Raw genomic sequence first — 21167 nt, forward strand, 5'->3', positions numbered from 1 at the left:
CAGGAGTAGTCACAAATACGCATCAGTATCCATCATATGGCATTATAGGGTAACTTAACTATGATTTTCTCTTCCTAAAAGTGTAAGAAACCATCTTGAGCATAATTGTGTGCCTCCAGAAGTGGATATGTGCAACTATGAACCATCTCTGAACAGCCATTCCAAATAGGTACATTCTGGACTTCACCAAGCAATAGGAGACACAACACACACTGGTGAGTACAAGCTGAAGGAGAGCACTACATAAAAGATATGATAGGTGACCGGAAAAGATGTGATTTGCATAACTTTCTCAAAAACTTCAGTGTGACCTCTTTATTAACTTGTACATTAGACCCATATAAAACACCAGTTTTTAACACCCAATTAATAAAAATAACAAAGCAAATCAAATTTATTCTGACACTACACTGCATGAAATTTTGTTTCATTTTATCTCTAAGTAGTTTAATCTACCTCTCCACGGGGTGAGCGTGCCCGTCTCGTCACTTTCTTTCTCGCAGTACTTGTTTGTTCAGCTGGTCCATTTTTAGCAGGTGTTTTCTGCTGTGTCCTGGCACTGTCAGAATTTGATGAAACTGAAGGTCTTCTAACTCTTCTTCCACTTCTAGTAACAACTTCAAGCTCTAATTCATCATCAGAAGATACGCTTACAATTTCTTCAACCTGTAATGTAAAATCACTTAAATAGTAACTTTATCTACAGACTTCAAGACTTTTATCTGACAAGAATGAAAGTAATTCTCATCATCATCATCATTTAAGACTGATTATGCCTTTCAGCATTCAGTCTGGGGCATAACCCCCCTTATACAGTTCCTCCATGATCCCCTATTCAGTGCTAACATTGGTGCCTCTTCTGATGTTAAACCTATTACTTCAAAATCATTCTTAACCGAATCCAGGTACCTTCTCCTCAGTCTGCCCCAACTCCTCCTACCCTCTACTGCTGAATCCATGAGTCTCTTGGGTAACCTTGCTTCTCCCATGCGTGTAACATGACCCCACCATCTAAGCCTGTTCGCCCTGACTGCTACATCTATAGAGTTCATTCCCAGTTTTTCTTTGATTTCCTCATTGTGGACACCCTCCTGCCATTGTTCCCATCTACTAGTACCTGCAATCATCCTAGCTACTTTCATATCCGTAACCTCAACCTTGTTGATAAGGTAACCTGAATCCACCCAGCTTTCGCTCCCATACAACAAAGTTGGTCGAAAGATTTAACGGTGCACAGATAACTTAGTCTTGGTACTGACTTCCTTCTTGCAGAAGAGAGTAGATCGTAGCTGAGCGCTCACTGCATTAGCTTTGCTACACCTCGCTTCCAGTTCTTTCACTATGTTGCCATCCTGTGAGAATATGCATCCTAAGTACTTGAAACCGTCCACCTGTTCTAACTTTGTTCCTCCTATTTGGCACTCAATCCGTTTATATTTCTATCCCACTGACATTACTTTCGTTTTGGAGATGCTAATCTTCATACCATAGTCCTTACATTTCTGATCTAGCTCTGAAATATTACTTTGCAAACTTTCAATCGAATCTCCCATCACAACTAAGTCATCCGCATATGCAAGACTGCTTATTTTGTGTTCACATATCTTAATCTCACCCAGCCAGTCTATTGTTTTCAACATATGATCCATAAATAATATGAACAACAGTGGAGACAGGTTGCAGCCTTGTCTTACCCCTGAAACTACTCTGAACCATGAACTCAATTTACCGTCAACTCTAACTGCTGCCTGACTATCTATGTAAAGACCTTTAATTGCTTGCAAAAGTTTGCCTCCTATTCCATAATCTTGTAGAACAGACAATAACTTCCTCCTAGGAACCAGGTCATATGCCTTTTCTAGATCTATAAAGCATAGATACAATTCCCTGTTCCACTCATAACACTTCTCCATTATTTGCCGTAAGCTAAAGATCTGGTCCTGACAACCTCTAAGAGGCCTAAATAAATAATAATTCTATAACAGATAATTGAATGTTGGAAGAGTACTACATATCTACAATCACTGTAAATAGTACAATAGGTTATGATGAAACTACACTGAAGTATTAGTAGACTACTACAGAAAAATAATGTCTTTTCCAAACAGATCCAGCATAAGGTCTGTTCAACCACAAAAATGTGCAAAACTCTTAAATGGAGTACAGTTTAGAGCATCAATGTTTCGATACATAGCACTATAAATATATAAAAACATAATTTATCAAACATTTACTTAACACCTATAAAGGAGAAGGCAAAATTTTCTTTAGGAAAGTACAAGATAAAAGAACAGATGTTCTACGGTTGTCATTAAAACATCAAAGAACTAATGAGATAACTCTCCGACACTTTGGAGAGAAAGGCAGGAACAATACGAATAAGTACAGTCAGCATAATCAACATAATGAATTCGTCCATTTATCTGCCATGAAAATGTTGTTTTGCGGGTGAAGTGTCAATGAATTATATACAGAATTCTTAATATAAATATCATAATTCCTTAATTTCAATTAATCACCCAATTCATGTTTCTATCAACATTAGCACTTTTTCCCCGCACACTGCCAAGATATTAACAATGAAGGATTTTGCCTAAAGGCATCGTACAAATTTTGTACCACAGGAAAGGATACTCAGCAAAAAGACTACAGAAATGTTACAGAAACTAGAAAACAACATCCTTGTGCTTAGTGCATTGTACACAGGTCACACAGCACTATCAATCAGTCTACTGCAGATGCCTGAGTAAGTTTTAAAAAATACCAGTGTCTTCCAGTGGCAAGAGTATCACAAATTAACGAAGAAAAATTATCTAAAATAATTCTGAGCTGCTTTAACTTATTGAGTTTTTACTTAACTTTATAATTTGACTGATTGATCCATTCTTTAAACTTCCGAACATATAATCATCTCCAGTTTTTGACCCAAATTCACCCTGCCTGCTTCCTGTTACAGCCAATCATATTGCCTCATGTAACAAAGACAATTTTTTGTTGTATGTATAACTTCCCAATTTCGTTTTCATAAAGCCAGTCAATAGAAAATTCAGGATCAAATATGTTCTTGAGGATAAATTACTAATCATCAGAAAAGACATTGACCAGCAGACAGGCACAGAGTGCACACGATAAATTGCTTAGCATATGAAAAAATGGGTTGGGGGGAGGGGGAGGATGATGGACTGGTGGGTGGTAGGTGGGGGTGAACACATGCACCTGAACTTTGAAGGAGGACTCTGAAAGTTAATCAATCTGCCATATGTGCATGGCTGTCTGTTGTACAGCACCTTTTTTCATCAATAAACAATATTCTGTTCTCAACACACAGCAATATACATCCTTAATTACTGTATTTTCTCTTTCATATTCATTTATCTTCATCTACACCTACATTTATACTCCGCAAGCCACCCAACGGTGTATGGTGGAGGGCACTTTCCGTGCCACTGTCATTACCTCCCTTTCCTGTTCCAGTTGCATATGGTTCGCGGGAAGAACGACTGCTGGAAAGCCTCCGTGCACACTCAAATCTCTCTAATTTTACATTTGTGATCTCCTCGGGAGGTATAAGTAGGGAGAAGCAATATATCTGATACCTCACCCAGAAACGCACCCTCTCTAAATCTGGACAGCAAGCTACACCGTGATGCAGAGCGCCTCTCTTGCAGAGTCTCCCACTCGAGTTTGCTAAACATCTCCGTAACGCTATCACGCTTACCAAATAATCCTGTGACGAAACGTGCTGTTCTTCTTTGGATCTTCTCTATGTCCTCTGTCAACCTGACATGGTACGGATCCCACACTGATGAGCAATACTCAAGTATAGGTTGAACGAGTGTTTTGTAAGCTACCTCCTTTGTTGATGGACTACATTTTCTAAGGACTCTTCCAATGAATCTCAACCTGGCACCTGCCTTACCAACAATTAAATTTATATGATCATTCCACTTCAAATAGTTCCGCACGCATACTCCCAGATATTTTACAGATGTAACTGCTACCAGTGTTTGTTCCGCTATCATATAATCACACAATAAAGGATCCTTCTTTTTATGTATTCGCAATACATTACATTTGTCTATACTAAGGGTCAGCTGCCACTCCCTGCACCAAGTGCCTATCCGCTGCAGATCTTCCTGCATTTCACTGCAATTTTCTAATGCTACAACTTCTCTGTATACTACAGCATCATCCGCGAAAAGCCACATGGAATTTCCGACACTATCTACTAGGTCATTTATATATATTGTGAAATGCAATGGCCCCATAACACTTCCCTGTGACACACCAGAGGTTACTTTAACGTCTGTAGACGTCTCTCCATTGAGAACAACATGCTGTGTTCTGTTTGCTAAAAACTCTTCAATCCAGCCACACAGCTGGTCTGATATTCCGTAGGCTCTTACTTTGTTTATCAGGCGACAGTGCGGAACTGTATCGAACGCTTTCTGGAAGTCAAGGAAAATGGCATCTACCTGGGAGCCTGTATCTAATATTTTCTGGGTCTCGTGAACAAATAATGCGAGTTGGGTCTCACACGATCACTGTTTCCGGAATCCATGTTGATTCCTACAGAGCAGATTCTGGGTTTCTAGAAATGACATGATACGCGAGCAAAAAACATGTTCTAAAATTCTACAACAGGTCAATGTCACAGATATAGGCCTATGGTTTTGTGCATCTGCTCGACGACCCTTCTTGAAAACTGGAACTACCTGTGCTCTTTTCCAATCATTTGGAACCTTCCATTCCTCTAGAGACTTGCGGTACACGGCTGTTAGAAGGGGAGCAAGTTCTTTCGCATACTCTGTGTAGAATCGAGTTGGTATCCCATTAGGTCCAGTGTACTTTCCTCTGTTGGGTGATTTCAGTTGCTTTTCTATTCCTTGGACACTTATTTTGATGTCAGCCATTTTTTCGTTCGGGCGGGGATTTAGAGAAGGAACTGGAGTGAGGTCTTCCTCTGTGAAACAGCTTTGGAAAAAGGTGTTTAGTATTTCAGCTTTACGCGTGTCATCCTCTGTTTCAATGCCATTATCATCCCATCTGGATATGCTGTTTCGATCCACTTAATGATTTAAAGTAAGACCAGAACTTCCTAGGATTTTCTGTAAAGTCGGTACATAGAATTTTACTTTCGAATTCACTGAACACTTCACCTGTAGCCCTCCTTACACTAACTTTGACCTTCGTTTAGCTTCTGTTTGTCTGAGAGGTTTTGGCTGCGTTTAAATTTGCAGTGAAGCTCTCTTTACTTTCACAGTAGTTTCCTAAGTTTGTTGTTGAACCACGGTGGGTTTTTCCCGTCCCTCACAGTTTTACTGAGCACGTACCTGTCTAAAACGCAATTTACGATTGCCTTGAACTTTTTCCATAAACACTCAACATTGTCAGTGTCAGAACAGAAATCTTCATTTTGATCTGTTAGGTAGTCTGAAATCTGCCTCCTATTACTCTTGCTAAAGAGATAAACCTTCCCCCCATTTTTTACATTCCTATTTACTTCCATATTCAGGGATGCTGCAACAGCCTTATGTTCACTGATTCCCTGTTCTGCGCTTACAGAGTCGAAAAGTTCGGGTCTGTTCGTTATCAGTAGGTCCAAGATGTTATCTCCACAAGTCGGTTCTCTGTTTAATTGCTTGAGGTAATTTTCGGATAGTGCACTCAGTATAATGTCACTCGATGCTCTGTCCCTACCACCCGTCCTAAATATCTGAGTGTCCCAGTCTATATCTCGTAAATTGAAATCTCCACCTAAGACTATAACATGCTGAAGAAATTTATGTGAAATGTATTCCAGATTTTCTCTCAGTTGTTCTGCCACTAATGCTGCTGAGTCGGGAGGTAGATAAAAGAAGCCAATTATTAACCTAGTTCGGTTGTTGAGAATAACCTCCACCCATAATAATTTACAGGAGCTATCCACTTCTATTTCACTACAGGATAAACACGCCACCACTGGTTGCATACAATCTATCCTTTCTAAACACTGTCTGTGCCTTTGTAAAAATTTCGGCAGAATTTATCTCTGGCTTCAGCCAGCTTTCCGGACCTATAACGATTTCAGCTTTGGTGCTTTCTATCAGCACTTGAAGTTCCGGTACCTTACCAAACGCAGCTTTGACAGTTTCCAATTACAATATCGATTGCTGCTTGGTCCCCGCATGTCCTGACTTTGCCTTGCACCCTTTGTGGCTGTTGCCCTTTCTGTACTCGCCCGAGGCCATCTAACTAAAAAAACTGCCCAGTCCACGCCACACAACCCCTGCTACCCATGTAGTCGCCTGCTGTGTGTAGTGGACTGCTAACCTATCCAGCGGAACCCAAAACCCCACCACCCTATGGTGCAAGTCGAGGAATCTGCAGCCCACACGGTCGCAGAACTGTCTCAGCCTCTGATTCAGACCCTCCGCTCAGCTCTGTACCAAAGGTCCGCAGTCAGTCCTGTCGACGATGCTGCAGATGGTGAGCTGTTCCATCACACTTTTTTCAATTGTCCTTTGAAGATGTCTCAACTTTAGAAAGATTCATGTATTTAAGGTGCTGATATCTATATTACTGATTAGTAGGGACCTGAAAAATTCCCATTTGCAATAAATGTGAATTCTGCTTCAAAATGCAAAATTATCTTTTAACTGTTATTTCATATTGAGTTGTAACCAGCTGATACATTTTACCAAAGATAGTTTTAAATAGCTTTATTTTCTGTATAGAAGTACAAAAAATATTCCAATTTTTTGGTTACTGGTACAGCACATCATCTGGCAAAACTAATTTGGAAAGATAATGTGCATAAGAACATGTTCGCAAAATATAAAGTGCACAAATGCAATGACATTATCAGAGCACTCAATACTCTGCCACCAAGTCAACAGAGGACAGTTGAAAGGTCTGTATAAGATAGATTCAGCGTAATGCAACGCAGGACTTGGCCATGGAACCTAGCAGCAAATTTGTCTGTTAACTGAAGCTCAGGAGTTAGAATAAGATGTAAACTTTTACAGGACAGATTTAGGCTGCAGGTGTTTTGAACTGTGGTTGTGTCAAATACCAGTAGAGACCTCATTCACAACAATGCTAATTCCCACAAGCAATTGTGCGGTAGCTGTTATCAAATGCTTTGTGTTGTGGGTTGCTCATTGTTTTCTTTTATTATTTTGAAATGAGTGTAGTTACTAATTCTGCTCCATTACAGAATTTAATTATGATCCTCCGAACACCAAAATGGATTGGTGATCCCTACAATCGTGTACCAGTTCTGTTTTCACAGAAATGCAGAACACTGGTGTAGGACTGGCGACCCTCCTTGAAGGAGGTGGGGCTTGTTCCCCATACTACTACTCTCAAATCTGCCGGTCACAATTCTAGTTTGTTTATGCTTGGGCGAATTGCCTGTTTATTGTGTCCACCACTTTGTACTATAACAACTGGAAAATACAAGCCCTATCAATGTATTTTGACCAAGCCACAAGTCTTGCCTAACATGTGAATAGTTTTTTTCTGTTTTAGGTCTACACAAGTACCTGTTGTCAAGTATGGGTGGAATGGCTATGAATGTCCTTGAAAGGCCACAACCAATTTGATCAAACTGGGCAGGAAAAGAAAAATAATGGAAGAAACATCTTAAACCAGGGAAGCACCCTGTTCACTGATGGGAAAATACTGCTGCTTCCCAACAGAAACAATCATCTGTTAAAAGCTTAAATACATCTAAAAGAAGAAAACAAGCAAAGATCAGATCAGAAAAAAATGTTGAAGTTATTGCAAAATTAAATATTCCAGTGAAAAAGCTCCCCAATTTCCATTTAATTAGTAAGAGCCATTTTCAAAGTACTCATACTTCATCACCAGTCACACAGTGTGACAACCTTTTAAATTTGAATAAAAAAAAATGTGAATTTCATCAAAAATAAACCCAAATTTAAGATGTGAATTTTGCCAAAAAATACGAACATGTAGAACAGAGAAGTACGATTTTATATGGGTATAACAGGTGGCACACCATGGCTTTGCTGAAGGAACTGCCCTGGCATTTGCCTAAAATAATTTAGGGGAAAAAAAAAAAAAATCAGGATGGCTGGACAGAGCAAACTTCATCCTCACGAATGAGTTCAGTGTCCAACAATTGCACCACCTCCTTCAGTTAGTCCTTAATGTACAATGTTCTTTGATTTAGAAACAATCTGAATTAGATAACTTGTACTGCATTACCCCTGAATCACAGACATGATGCTATGGCCATGTACTCCCTCCAGTCTGTTCGAAATCTGACTCCAGGTCCATAAACATGGAACTGCTTATTTTCACTAGCTGAGAAAATTTTCTAAATAATTCAGTGATGTCACTACTGACTTCCTCTCAGCATTCTAGTGACAAGGCATTTTGATCTCACAAGGGGACCTTACGGTCTATGAAATCCAGTTCCGAATGAAACATCACAGGTTAAATATACACCTGAAGTGTTTCTACCCTTAAAAGTTGTGAAGTGTACTAGCCAGAATATCCTGAGAGAAAGAACTCAAAGTTTTAAGTGGAGTTCATATACTGGTCAGTTTACATACTTATGGCTGCGTCTGTAACACACTCGCATGGCCTACATCGAAGTAATTTTTTATATTTCTTTAAAAATAGTTTTAAAAATTGTAACTTTTAAATCAAGTTAAAGACACATAATATTATCAATTAAATCATAAAGAATTTTACTTTACACTGGGATGACAAAAGTCACAGGATACCTCCTAATATTGTGTCGATAAATGTTCGGTGGGATTCATGTCGAGTGATCTGAGTGGCCAAATCATTCGGTCAAATTGCCCACAATGTTTTGCAAACCAATCACGAACAATTGTAGCCCGGTGAAGTGACATCACTGTCTGGGAACATTAAGTCAATGAATGGCTGCTAATGGTCTGCAAGTAGCCGAACATAACCATTTCTAGTCAATGATTGGTTCAGTTGGACCAGAGGACCCAGTCTATTCCATGTAAACAAAGCCCATAGCATAATGGAGCCACTCCATCTGGCACAGTGACTTGTTGACATCTAGGATTCATGGCTTTGTGGGTTGGTGCCACACTCGAACCCTACTGTCAACTCTTACCAACTGAAATCATGACTCATCTGACCAGCCCACAGTTTTCCAGTCATCTAGGGTCCAAACGATATGGTCACTAGCCCAAGAGAGGTGCTGCTGGTGATGTGCTGTTAATAAAGGCACTCATGTCGGTTGTCTGTTGCCCTATCCGATTAAGGCCAAATTTCACCACACTGTCCTAACGAGTATGTTCATCGTATGCTCACATTGATTTCTGTGGTTATTTCATGTAGTGTTGCTTGTCTTTTAGAACTGACAACCCTACGTAAATGCCACTGCCCTTGGTCGTTAAGTGAATGCTATCAGCCACTACTGTCTCGATGGTGACAGGCGATGCCTAAAATTTGGTATTCTTGGCACACTCTTGACACTCTGGATCTCAGAATATTGAATTCTCTAATTATTTCAGAACTGGAATGTCCCATGCATCTAGCTCCAACTACCATTCCGCATTCGAAGTGTGTTAAGTCCTGTCATGTGGTCATAATCACATTGGAAACCTTTTCACATGAATCACCTGAGTACAAATCACAGCTCCATCAATGCACTGCCCTTTTATGCCTTGTGTAAGTGATACTATCGCCATCTGTATGTGTGCATACTGCTTTCCCACGACTTTTGTCACCTCAGTGTATTTATGAAATGACGGTTACAGTTAATTAATGTAACATGTGAATTACTATTAATGTTTTCTTTTTAAAAAGTTGAATGCTTTCAAATGCATTTAATTGGAGGTAAATTTATGCTTTAATTACTGTTGTCATTAAACAGGGTGTATACGCGGACAAGGAAAAAATTCCCAGATTTCCCGGTTAAAAATACACTTTCTCCCGGGTCGAAACATAGTTTTTCCCTGTTAATTGACAGTATATTTTCTCTCAAAGCTGTATAACTTATCAATCATTTGAATGGTTATGGTTTTATGCATGAGCGTAGAATTTCCCGGCACTTTAGAAAACGAAACTCAGGGGAAAAAACACCTTTTGGAAAGATGTTTGATGTGCACTGCAGTAACATGTACGTTGCATATTTTCATATTACGAAAGTATAAATTTAAATTCCACCAAACACCGCGTGTTACTTTTACGAAAATATAAACTGGAGTTCCACCAAACACCACATGTTACTTTCCAAAGCATTGAAATCGAGATTGCGATGCGTATTTGTAAGCCAATCGTAGCTCATGTCACGGGATCTCGCCAGCTGATGACTGGATATTCAGAGCTTCGGACATGTTGTGTAGTCAGCCAATAGCAACATCACTGTTAAGAAGCGCAAACACACGAACAGGAAAAGTTAATGGTTTAAATTAATATATATGATGTTGCTACAAGAAAAACAAAGCTTTCACATATAATATTGGTCTCTTAAGGCCAATACGCTGTAAGAGAAGCTAAGCTTTCACATATAATGTTGGTCTTTTATGCACATATTACATTTTAAGATATATCACACAAATGTGCCAGTAAATTTTTTAATAACGACATAAAAGTGTGATATTCTTGGCTATAAATTCTTCTAAATGGCTCATCGTCAAAGAGCTGATTTTTAAATGAGTCCCAGATTCCCAGTGAAGTAGGAATCGACCTGATATTAAGCTTTTCAATGTGGTTTCGGGATGTAAATTTCCTTGAGTACCAGTGCTTCGTTATCTCATGTCTGGTTCTTTGTTATGGCATAATGCCATACGTGCTAGAAGATGAAAACGTACACTGAAATGCACCGAACAGTTGAAACCAGCCAATAGTTTGAAATTAAACCCTTTGTTTCAAATATATTAACTGCCTCAGCGGAAAAGATTAATAAAAGAAAATTTCTTTGGCAAATCAATAAAAATAACTTCATTGTTCTGCATGGCAATTAATGTTTGTCAGAAAGGTGGAAATAAAATAAAATCTGAAACTAATACTGGCGTCCCTCGGGCGTTTGAGATAGGACATCAAAAAGTTTACAAAAATCTAATTTTTGAAAATATGTTCATTTTGTAGCGCACATCTTTCTGGAGAGTCTGATACATAAAACATACGTGTCCGAGGAATTTCAATACATGTTATTTGATCTTAAATGTGCCAAAGTGCAGCGCCACACTTCTTCACACAGCATTCTTCTATCGCACGTCACTGTGTTTCGGTCTGTGGAATTGAAACGTGTATATTTTGTACTGGATGCCATCAAACTATATTCAGGACAGTGGAAATTAAAATGTCCTATGGTGCCTCTCCTGCTTCCAGTCGGCTGGTTTGACATCCTGCCCCTCTCTCTCTCTCTTTTTTTTTTTTTTTTTTTTTTTTTTTTTTTTTAAAAAAAGAAACACTCTTCAGAAAATTTGCACTCTTTATTCCCTATTAGCTAACAACTTGCTGCTTTGTGTGACATAAAATTAAGTATAGGATACATAAAACCAGTAAAGAGAAGAGACAAGCAAGACAGTACACATGTCTTCAATCCTTAGCTCCTAGAATTTTTTTTCTCTCTAATCTTGCTACAGCTTTACATGGCGTGCCTTCCTTTCTGAGAAAGGATCTGTTACCTCATCAAAGTTCGTCAAACGTTTTGCTACATGCAAAATCGAAATGTAGTTGTCTAATACTGAAAAAGCTGAAATTACAAATAGGCCCAAGACTGGTGTGGTTTCTCGATCTGATTAACTGTATTCTGTTACTGTCTGTGAGATAAAACAAAATAGGCCTTTATAATACTGCAGCAATTGTAACACACACCAAATAAACGAAACTGTTTTGGCAGACATGGTCATTTTTATAACACAGCAGAATATAATTCACAAAGTACCAATATCAAATGCCTATTAGGCCTACTACAAGCAAAAAGCTTTACATTAGGAAATAGTTTTACACTTCATTCATACGCTCCAGTTTCTCAAGCATGAGATCGAAAAGTAGTAGTGTGAAATTTTTATATAAATCTGGAATCGTCATAGTCTTCCATAATTTAAGTGATGTCACCGTTTCTTCTCCTGCCTCGTTCTAACAAACAATGTTGTCATCACTAATTCTATATTTATTCCTGCAAATGTCAAAGCTTATTTGCCGGTTAACTTCACTAACTCTGCCAGAATCACCAGTTTAGTTATCCTGCGATTATTCTCTGGTTAGGCACTGTTACGTGCTTGTACAACGCATTTTCCGCGCTACTTCCACAATAGACCTTAAAGCGGCTGCTAGCTGAAGACTTTACAACTGGCCCTTGCTAGTATAGCGATCTGGCCAAAAATTTTCTGTCAAAACTTCATTTTCTTGACTACACTGAGAAGATAATACATAATCTTTCTTACCTGTTATTCCTGTTAGTCGTTTATTCACACTCTGGTAGTCTGAATCTATGGATTTCGCTGGTAATCATAACAACGCTCATCATTCACAAACCTAATCAACCACATAATAAGACAGTGGTTGGTTTTCTTTCGTTCGGCTGTACCCTGCTCAGCTCGTATAACCCCTTTTGTCTGCAGGTAAGTTTATTTCTAGATGTGACGAGGATTCCACTGACAGAGACATCACGTACACTATGCACGCATTCACAAATCAACTTATGATGCATTCAGAAAATAACTTAGAATGTATTCAACAATGTTCAAAAACCGACAGGGACACATTTCAAAGTCATACAGATAATCCCTAGAACAATGTGCGCTGGATGCTAAGCGCTTTGTGAAACAAGGTTTTTTCCTCAAGAATATAAATTGCCCCCGCCCCCTCCCCCACTCCTACTTCCAGGGCTGCTGTGCAATCTGGCAGCTTGGGTGCGCCAGTAAAATTTTTCCCGGTAGCACCTAGCTGCCCCCCCCCCCCCCCCCCCCCCACCTTTCTTTTTTTTTTTGCTTACTTACACAGCCAACAGCCACGTTTCTGTAGCCAGAAGCGGAAGAAGATACTACTCAACTGTGCATACGCATGATCCCACTCATAACTTCTAAAACAAATCTAATGTTAACAGTTGTGACGTCATGCTCATCGGAGGCAATTTGTTGTTACGAAGCATTGCATAGTCTTCCTAAAGCCTTTGACACATTTTGCTGTTGGCAGACGCTTGTATGAGCACTGTGTTTTGTTGTTGTATATGGTGCATTTCCTTTGCAATTTAAGTTTTATTTTAGTCTTTTCTCTCGTTCATTTTTATTGTTGCAGTATTATTCTGCAGTAGCAGGATACAGTAATGTCCTTTGTTAGAGCATTGGTTCTTACCATTCAAAAGTACAAAAATTTAACTGAGAACAAAACCAATGAAAAATTCCCGGTTTTCTTCCAGATGAAAAAATTCCCGGGTTTTTCCCGGATCTCCCGGGTCGTAGACACCCTGTTAAAATGTTGCTACAAATTTGGTTATACAAATTTGACGATATTATAAGCCGTGGAGATTAAAAATATTTGTTGCAAACATAGCTCCTCAGATGAATATGAACCAAAAGAACAAAAAAGAAGCATAGTAGACCCTCTTTCTTTGGATTACAAAATTGAAGTTGTTAATATCACAAAGGCTTACCCCACGTGGAAACTACAAAAAAAAGAAGGGATGCAGCCAGTTAAAAAAGAAGGAATGTTCATTCCAATGTGAAGAATAAATAAAAAAAAAAAAAGGGATGCAATCAATTTAATAATTACACAACAACCAATTCCTTGCCATACGATTGTTTTGTTACAGTCTGATAGAATTATCAAGTGACTATTTAGAATTTACACCAGTGGGCTTTAGCAGCAGCACAACAGTTTAAAGATTTAGAATTTAAAGCTTGTGGCAGCTACTTTCATAAACCAAAAAGCAAGCATGGCATTCGTCAATGAAAAGTGACAAAATTTGTAAAAAAAAAAAAAACCCGAAAGAAAGAAAGAAAGAAAGGAAAGGAAAGGAAACACTGATGCCCGAAGAAACCTTGGCTTCTGTAGGCACTTCTTGAATCTACACTTTTAAATTGATAATGAATTTCAACAAAGATTTTTTTTATCAACACTGACCACACAGGTAGATTATTGTAGAATGTTTACAAATTCATTTTTCTCCCTATTTTTATAACTCTTTGACAAAATACTTCAATTTTGGTTGTTTTCCCTTTCCAGGATGTCAGCGTCAGTTGGTGTACTACAGGACTGAAGCTGACAATGGAAGTAAAACCATTTTCAAAGGCACAACATGAATAAAGTGACACATACATAAATCACTGAATATGCTATCATCTTCCTCAAATATTTGTTTGTTTACAAAAAGCAACCAGTAACTTTGGCATCAAAGTTCAAAAAACAGTAAATGAATATGCGCAAAAATATAAAAAATTTCTTTTAAATCTGGGAATCTAATGACAGGACTACTTATTGACTTTCTCAAAAGTTGTTTTAAGTCTTATGTGGGAAAAGAACTGTTTCTATTAATTATTGACCCTTGGAGTGGACAAGCAAAGCCTGAATTATATGACTAAATCTCTCAAGAAAAAGAGAAATCACCGACATGTACAATCAGCAATTTCTCCAAAAAGTACTACTCTTATTCAATCTCATGATTCCTATTTGTATAGGCAGGCAGCACATACAAAATTTGCTTATCTGATTGAAAATAACAGACACACACATTCCCGTGAAGACTGTATAAAAATACAACCAACAGTGCATCAACTGTCAATGCCAATTTTTTATGAAATGATTCAGTATGCCTGGTACACTTCCAGGCTTTCTGATGAAATAGAAGTTTTCATGGACATTTACAGGATATGTTTTCCAACAGATCTTTTTTTTATATAAAAAAAAAGAAGAAGAAGAAGACTCTTCGTATAAACAACTGTCCTTCATAAATTGTGAAAGATATAAATATATTTTTTGTTTTCAATGATTTTATAATAATCATCATTTTGGTGCTCATATGTAAAACACAAAACTGACAAAGATGATGATTGTAAATATTATTACTGGCAACTACGTTTTCAGTCATGTACAGAGCAACTGACTGCTAATTTTAACACTTTGGGTCCTGAGCCATTGCGTGCGGGTGTCTACCATAAAGACTGGCTGATTTTAACGTATTTTAAACTACTACAATTCATGAAAGGTTTCAGTTATAGCAATAAAATTACTCTTATTGAAAAACCTAGACTTTCTTGTTTAAAACCATATATAATACCTTTCTCTTGAATTAATACATACTTTTGACAAGCGTTATTATTATAACATTGCTTTTGAAAGAAAGAAAAAAAATGTCGAAGGTATATTCACTGTATTTTCTAGAAGATTTTTTTTTTATTTTACACAAAAATTGTAATTATGATGGATACAGTATGTCTTATCTACAGTAACCTCCTGTAACTATTTTAGGGTGCAATTTTGCTCTTTGTGTGGTAAATTTTGAAGCACGGCATTTTGCACAATGCTACTTTACATTCACTACAGTGGTAGCTTGTGTCTTTTCGCCACACTTTTCAAGTCAGTTTTTTTCCTCTCAGAGAACACACTACACACTGTTTTTGTTTCTGTTTCTTACCTACTTCTGTCTCAATCTTTTCCAGGAAATGATTTCCAGTTGATAGTCTTGAGAGTCCAGATGGACCAGGTTGGGGTTCAAGATCTTTGCTTTGAGCAAGATCTGCACAGATAACTGTCATGAAGTGAGATGTTGTGAGGCGTTTTCCAGTAACCTTATTGTATAATATGCAGGAATCTACAATCACCATTAATATAACACGGAATGCCAACTTTCTCCACCACTTCACAGTTCGATGTTCAAATGCGCCGTAGGACAATCGCTGATCTGATAAGTCAACATCAAACTTGTTTTTATTGTAGTCCACTACACAAGCTGGCTTTGACTTCTCTCTTCCTCTCTGATCAGTGAAAGTGACCATCTCAGCAGTGTGCCTTGTACTTATCATATGCACATTTCTTTTGTCCTTCCAACACAGTGCTAACATATTTCCTTTACGCCTGAAAATAAGTTCACCTCGCTGAAGGTTCAGATCTTTTATAGCACGAGGCAATCCCTGCCGAGATTTCTTGTTGTTCCCACAAGAGCAGTTTTTGCAGCTTCCAGTTCTGAAGCAAGAATTGGACTTGCGTAGAATCTGTCCTTAAACAAAGTGTAGCCTTTCCCTGACAGATTTGCAAGCAATGTCTTTACCATAGTCACTGCGTCAGACCTTTCACCCGCATAAACAGAGAAATTCCAGATGTAACCTGTGTCAGATTCGGATAACATGTACAGTTTCATACCGTATTTATTTGGTTTTTGTCGCATGTATTGTTTGAAATACACACGACCTCGAAATTTACACATGCCTTCATCTACTGTCATTTTTTGAGATGGTTTATATGCACGCTGGAAATTAGCACACACATTATCTAAGAGGGGTCTCACCTTGTGCAGTGGGTCATAGCCAGTTTCTGCTTTCCTCTTAGCTAAGGAATTATCACTAATGTGGAACTTTCTCAAAATAGAAAGAAATTTGTCATGGCTCAAGATGTTTGGACAGAAATTACATGACACAACAGGGTTCTTGGACCAGTGCTCTCGTATACGTGGCCTCACACTTACACACATATGGACTACAATTGCCAGAAACTTCCTTATTACCATAAGTACAACTCCTTTCCACTTTGATAATGAGCAGGTGGGTGAAAGGGAATTTGTGCTTCGTAATTTCCTGATGCATTGTTGAGCATACAGATTAGTTTGTTCCTTTATATGTTTCATCACACTGTCTGTCAGGAAATATGAAAAAAATTCTAGAGGTGCACTGTTCTGGTCTAAACTGACAACATTGCATATTCTGGATTGTCCTGAGAATAGATCGATATCTAGTGCATGATCAGTAGTCGTCCAACCTTCCTCAGAATTGGTGCAGCGTGCAGGTCTCGGCTTCCCCCTCGCCGTCAGTCTCGCTCATTCTTCAGGCACTATATCGACGGGATTACTTGCTGATGAAGTGCTTCGACACCTGCTCTCCTCTTCTGAATCTATCAGAAGAGTAGTATTTGCAAATAAAATCATAATTACGTACTGAGAGTTTTTTCAGTGAAAATCTGAACAAAAATTATACATGTTTTGTTGTCAGAATTCTTTACCTGAACTGCCAGAAACTTCTTCTTGAACATAGTCCACATCATCATCAGAGTCATCTACAATATCTTCCTCTGACAAATCAACGTCACTTTCTTCTAAATCACGATATAACTCGCGAGCAATTTCTTCGTCCGTCAATCCACGCTTCGCCACGTTGACGTTACTGAGACTGAGTGAAAAAAATCGCCTCTCACAAAACCCGACAAATAAAAAGGAAAGCACACCCTTCCACAGCATGCCCGCACCATCTAGTGACCAATACTCGAACAAAAGTCCATGCAGTGCCTCCCAGACAAGCGGGAGCTGTAAGAACACAAAAAAGGAAGGAAGGGGAAGAACAAGAACACGCGCCCGTAAAATTACGGGTGCTGGACTTTCGGGCAGGCCGCGCACACCCGTATTTTTACGTGCGTCGGCACCTATGTGTTAAAATGTTCACACTATGCTCTTTACAAATTCTGATCAAAATGTACACTGAAGAAAAAGTTAACCTCTTTCTGATGCTACACAATTTACTGATTATACAAATATTGCAAAAGGGACCATTCAAGTACTGTAAAAGATATCACATAATAACTAAGCTGAAAGTTATGGTACACAGAGTCAAATGTCTAGGACACGTAAATGTAACAATAAACAAACAAAATCCCACATTCTGATGATATTTTTGTAATTTAAAATGTAGATGTATATGTAACTGCCATTATAGCCATTCTGTCTGGAGATAACCACTGGATCAATTGCAACCAAATTTGGCACAGGAACAGAAGGTCTCACGAGTATCAGACCATGTTTTATAACCTCATAGCTCCAATAAGAGTGGAGATAAAGGCAAAAACATGTTTTTTTTCCAGTACCCGGAGTATGGGCTGCCCTGCAAGACAGGCATGTTGCTTCAGAACAGTATTGGCCTGCCAAATCAATCTGCTTTGCAGGGCAGCCTATGCAAGAAACGGTATTCTGGAAATCGACATGTAGGCTGACTGGCATGACAGGCATGTTGTGGAAGTAGTTTCAGCCTGATTTATTGAACTGTGTTGCACGAGCTACACATGCCAATGAGCATGGCTGCGGACAGGTTGAAATGGATAGAGGACGAGATGGACAGAGTGAGGGCAGGAAAAATGGACAGAGAGAGGGGAGAAAGGAGAGATTCAGTGGAAGGTGTATAAGGGTAGTGTGCAGATCGGAGAGGGAGAGAGAGAGAGAGAGAGAGAGAGAGAGACAAGGGGATGACAATGGGTGGAATAAATGGACAGAGATCAAAAGGAGATGTAGAAACAGAGAGTGTGTCTGGGGAGGAAGAGACATACTGATAAAGTTGGGAGGATGAGGTGGATAGACAAGAGGGAGGAAGAGGTGGACTCGGAGAGCGGGAGAAGGTGGTTTGTTCAATATATGTGTCAAACATATACGCGAGCGAAGCCACGGCTAAAAGGCTACTTATAAAACATATCTGTTACATAACATAGATCACAATAAATTTTCTCCATCCCCTTAATATAAATCATGTCACATCCTTAAACCTTTTCCACTCCAAAGGCAAGCGACACTCAACACTGCGAATTTTGTTTTCCACTCCAATGTTGAGTCTCATTTGACATGATATTTTTTTTTTTTTTTTTTTTGTAGCTCTCACATTCCCTATTATCAAACCTTACTCTTCTAGGCATCAATGCTGCATCTAGCAAAGTCTTTGTTAAATCAGTGCCAAACTGTAGCAGTTGCATTAAGAGATATGTTGCAATTATTACATTCAAGTCAGTAAAGGTGTGAAATAACTAGTTCTTCAAGCCCAGTCATTTCTGGGGAAGAAATAGTACAGCGTTTAGAGGAATGTTTAAGCAAAACAAGAGGAACAATGTTTTTGATGATAACAGTGATTCATTTGTAAACAATTAGAGTGAAATGGCAATGTAAACGATTTACCCTGAAAAGTTTCAAAAAATATCGCACAACAGAAACTGTTGTGTTGTAATGCTCACGTAAACATGTTTGAATGAAAGCATACCTTTTATTTTAATGTATACCTAACTGTTGGTGAGTGTCCTCATTGTTTCTACAAAGAGACTCGCACTTGCCGCCAGTGATTTAAATAAAGAACACAGAGATGCATTGTATTTGCATTATCGAGTGCAAAGGGTTTACTGCCTGTCTTACAACATTCCATACTTATTTCATTATATAGACTCAACCATCAATTCGTGATACGTAATTTTTTTTTTTAACAATTCTGTACCAGAAAGGTGAAGAAACATATTCAATGTCTGCAATTCCAATTCCGGCACTGTTAAAAGGGTGCATACACTTAACATTCCCTAAACTGGCCATAGGCTGAAGCAGGATTACCATCTGTCTTCTACAAATGAAGCTCTGTGTGAGTTGACTAATACTGTACCTTTCAGACGTAAAATAATCTTCGTGTGTTGGAATGTTATTTAGAAGTGTACTTTTTTATGTTTACTGTTCTAGATATTTTAAAAATCCTCTGCTACTCTCTTGAGCATATTCTAACATTTACAGTATTTCTGGAATCCTATAATGAATTTCCAGTAAGATGTCTAATGACTTTGGGATGACGTTTTAAAACTGGATACAAACATATTATGTAAGAAATTTGAATTTAGTATTAAATTCATTATAAATGTCATCTCAAGTAGTAATTAAAGCTGTCTCAGAACACCTGTGATATTTCAGACTGGAAACTTCTCCTAAAGGTTTTGCTATAAATTGCAGAAAGTCAAAAATGGGATTTGTTAAATGATTCTAACGGTATTACTCAGTCTGCCCCCTGTGTGTTCTAATGTCAATAGCACACTGCAATTGAATTAAAAATTATGACCGTTACTTTCTACAGCTAATTTTAGCATACCAAAATAAAAAATAAGATTTCCCCCTCAGGAAATTCACTATCAATATGATATTTCAGTATACATTCCAGAATGCATAGTGAATTTTCTTCCATTACTAAAATGTAGGAGCCAAATGGACTGCTTCTGCTTTTTCTGTCATTTTTGCATTATTTTCCTTTGAACCTCAGTGAATAGTGTGAGGTCAGAAATACTGTAATGACTTATTGTTTGGTCATATTTCAATTTAAATTGTTTGCTGCATTGTTCATCAAAACAATGGCCACCATGAAACAATCAATAATAGCTCCCATTATTTCTCATCTTTTAACTGCAACCATCAATTGCATAAGAAAAGACAAGCCCACCTGTAGAGTAAGTTTGCTCTCATTCTGCCAAAGGTAAAAAAAAATCTCTATTTTCAATTTTTGAATATGTTTTCAAACTTTCTTGAGCATGCAATGTTTCACAGTTAGGTAATTAACATGTATTACAGAGGACAGTTCCAAAATGAATCTTTCACACCATCAAAGGAGTGTTCGCTTTTTTTAAATTTCCTAGCAGATTAAAACTTGTGTTGGACCGAGAAGCGAACCCAGATACCTATCTATCACAGGTAACTCACCGACTGGGCTATTTAAGCAGGACTCACAACCTGCCCTCACAGTTTCACTTCTGCCATTTCCTCCCTCCTGCCTTCCAGATTACACACACACACACACACACACACACACACACACACACTTTTGTATCAAATCCCATACCACTATGCAGTTTTAATCTGCAAAGAAATTTCCAGATGGTGCACGCCCCACCACAAAGTGAAAGATTCATTCTGGAAAAAAATCTACAAAGCTGTGGCTAAACCATTTCTCTGGGATATTCTTTCTTCCAGGAGCTCTAGTCCAGCGAAATATGCAGGGGGAGCTTCTGTGAAGTCTGGAAGTAAACTACAGGTACTGGCAGAAGTGAAAGTGTGAGGGTGAGTTATAAATCGTGCCTGACTAGTTCAATTGGTGATAGCATCACCCTCAAAATCAAGTTTCTGAGTTAGTATCCCGATTGAGATTACAGTTTTAATCTGCCAAAAAGCTTCACACAAGATATTGCACAAAGATGCCAGAGTAATATATCAAGCGCAATAACAAAGAGGGAAGATAGTACAC

At 38.4% G+C, this 21167-nt stretch overlaps 1 protein-coding gene across 7 annotated transcripts in view; it reads right to left on the minus strand.

Moving 5' to 3' along the window:
* The window catches only part of LOC126184547 (serine/arginine repetitive matrix protein 2-like), a 294117-nt gene that overhangs the window by 194125 nt on the left and 78825 nt on the right, over window positions 1–21167 (minus strand). For all 7 annotated transcript variants that reach the window (XM_049926972.1, XM_049926970.1, XM_049926968.1 and 4 more), the window contains one exon: window positions 457–666. In XM_049926972.1, the coding sequence (XP_049782929.1) occupies window positions 457–666 (210 nt within the window). The remainder of the gene's footprint in view (window positions 1–456; window positions 667–21167) is intronic.

The sequence above is a fragment of the Schistocerca cancellata genome, chromosome 4 (assembly GCF_023864275.1).
Source record: "Schistocerca cancellata isolate TAMUIC-IGC-003103 chromosome 4, iqSchCanc2.1, whole genome shotgun sequence".
Classification (NCBI taxonomy): Eukaryota; Metazoa; Arthropoda; class Insecta; order Orthoptera; family Acrididae; genus Schistocerca; species Schistocerca cancellata.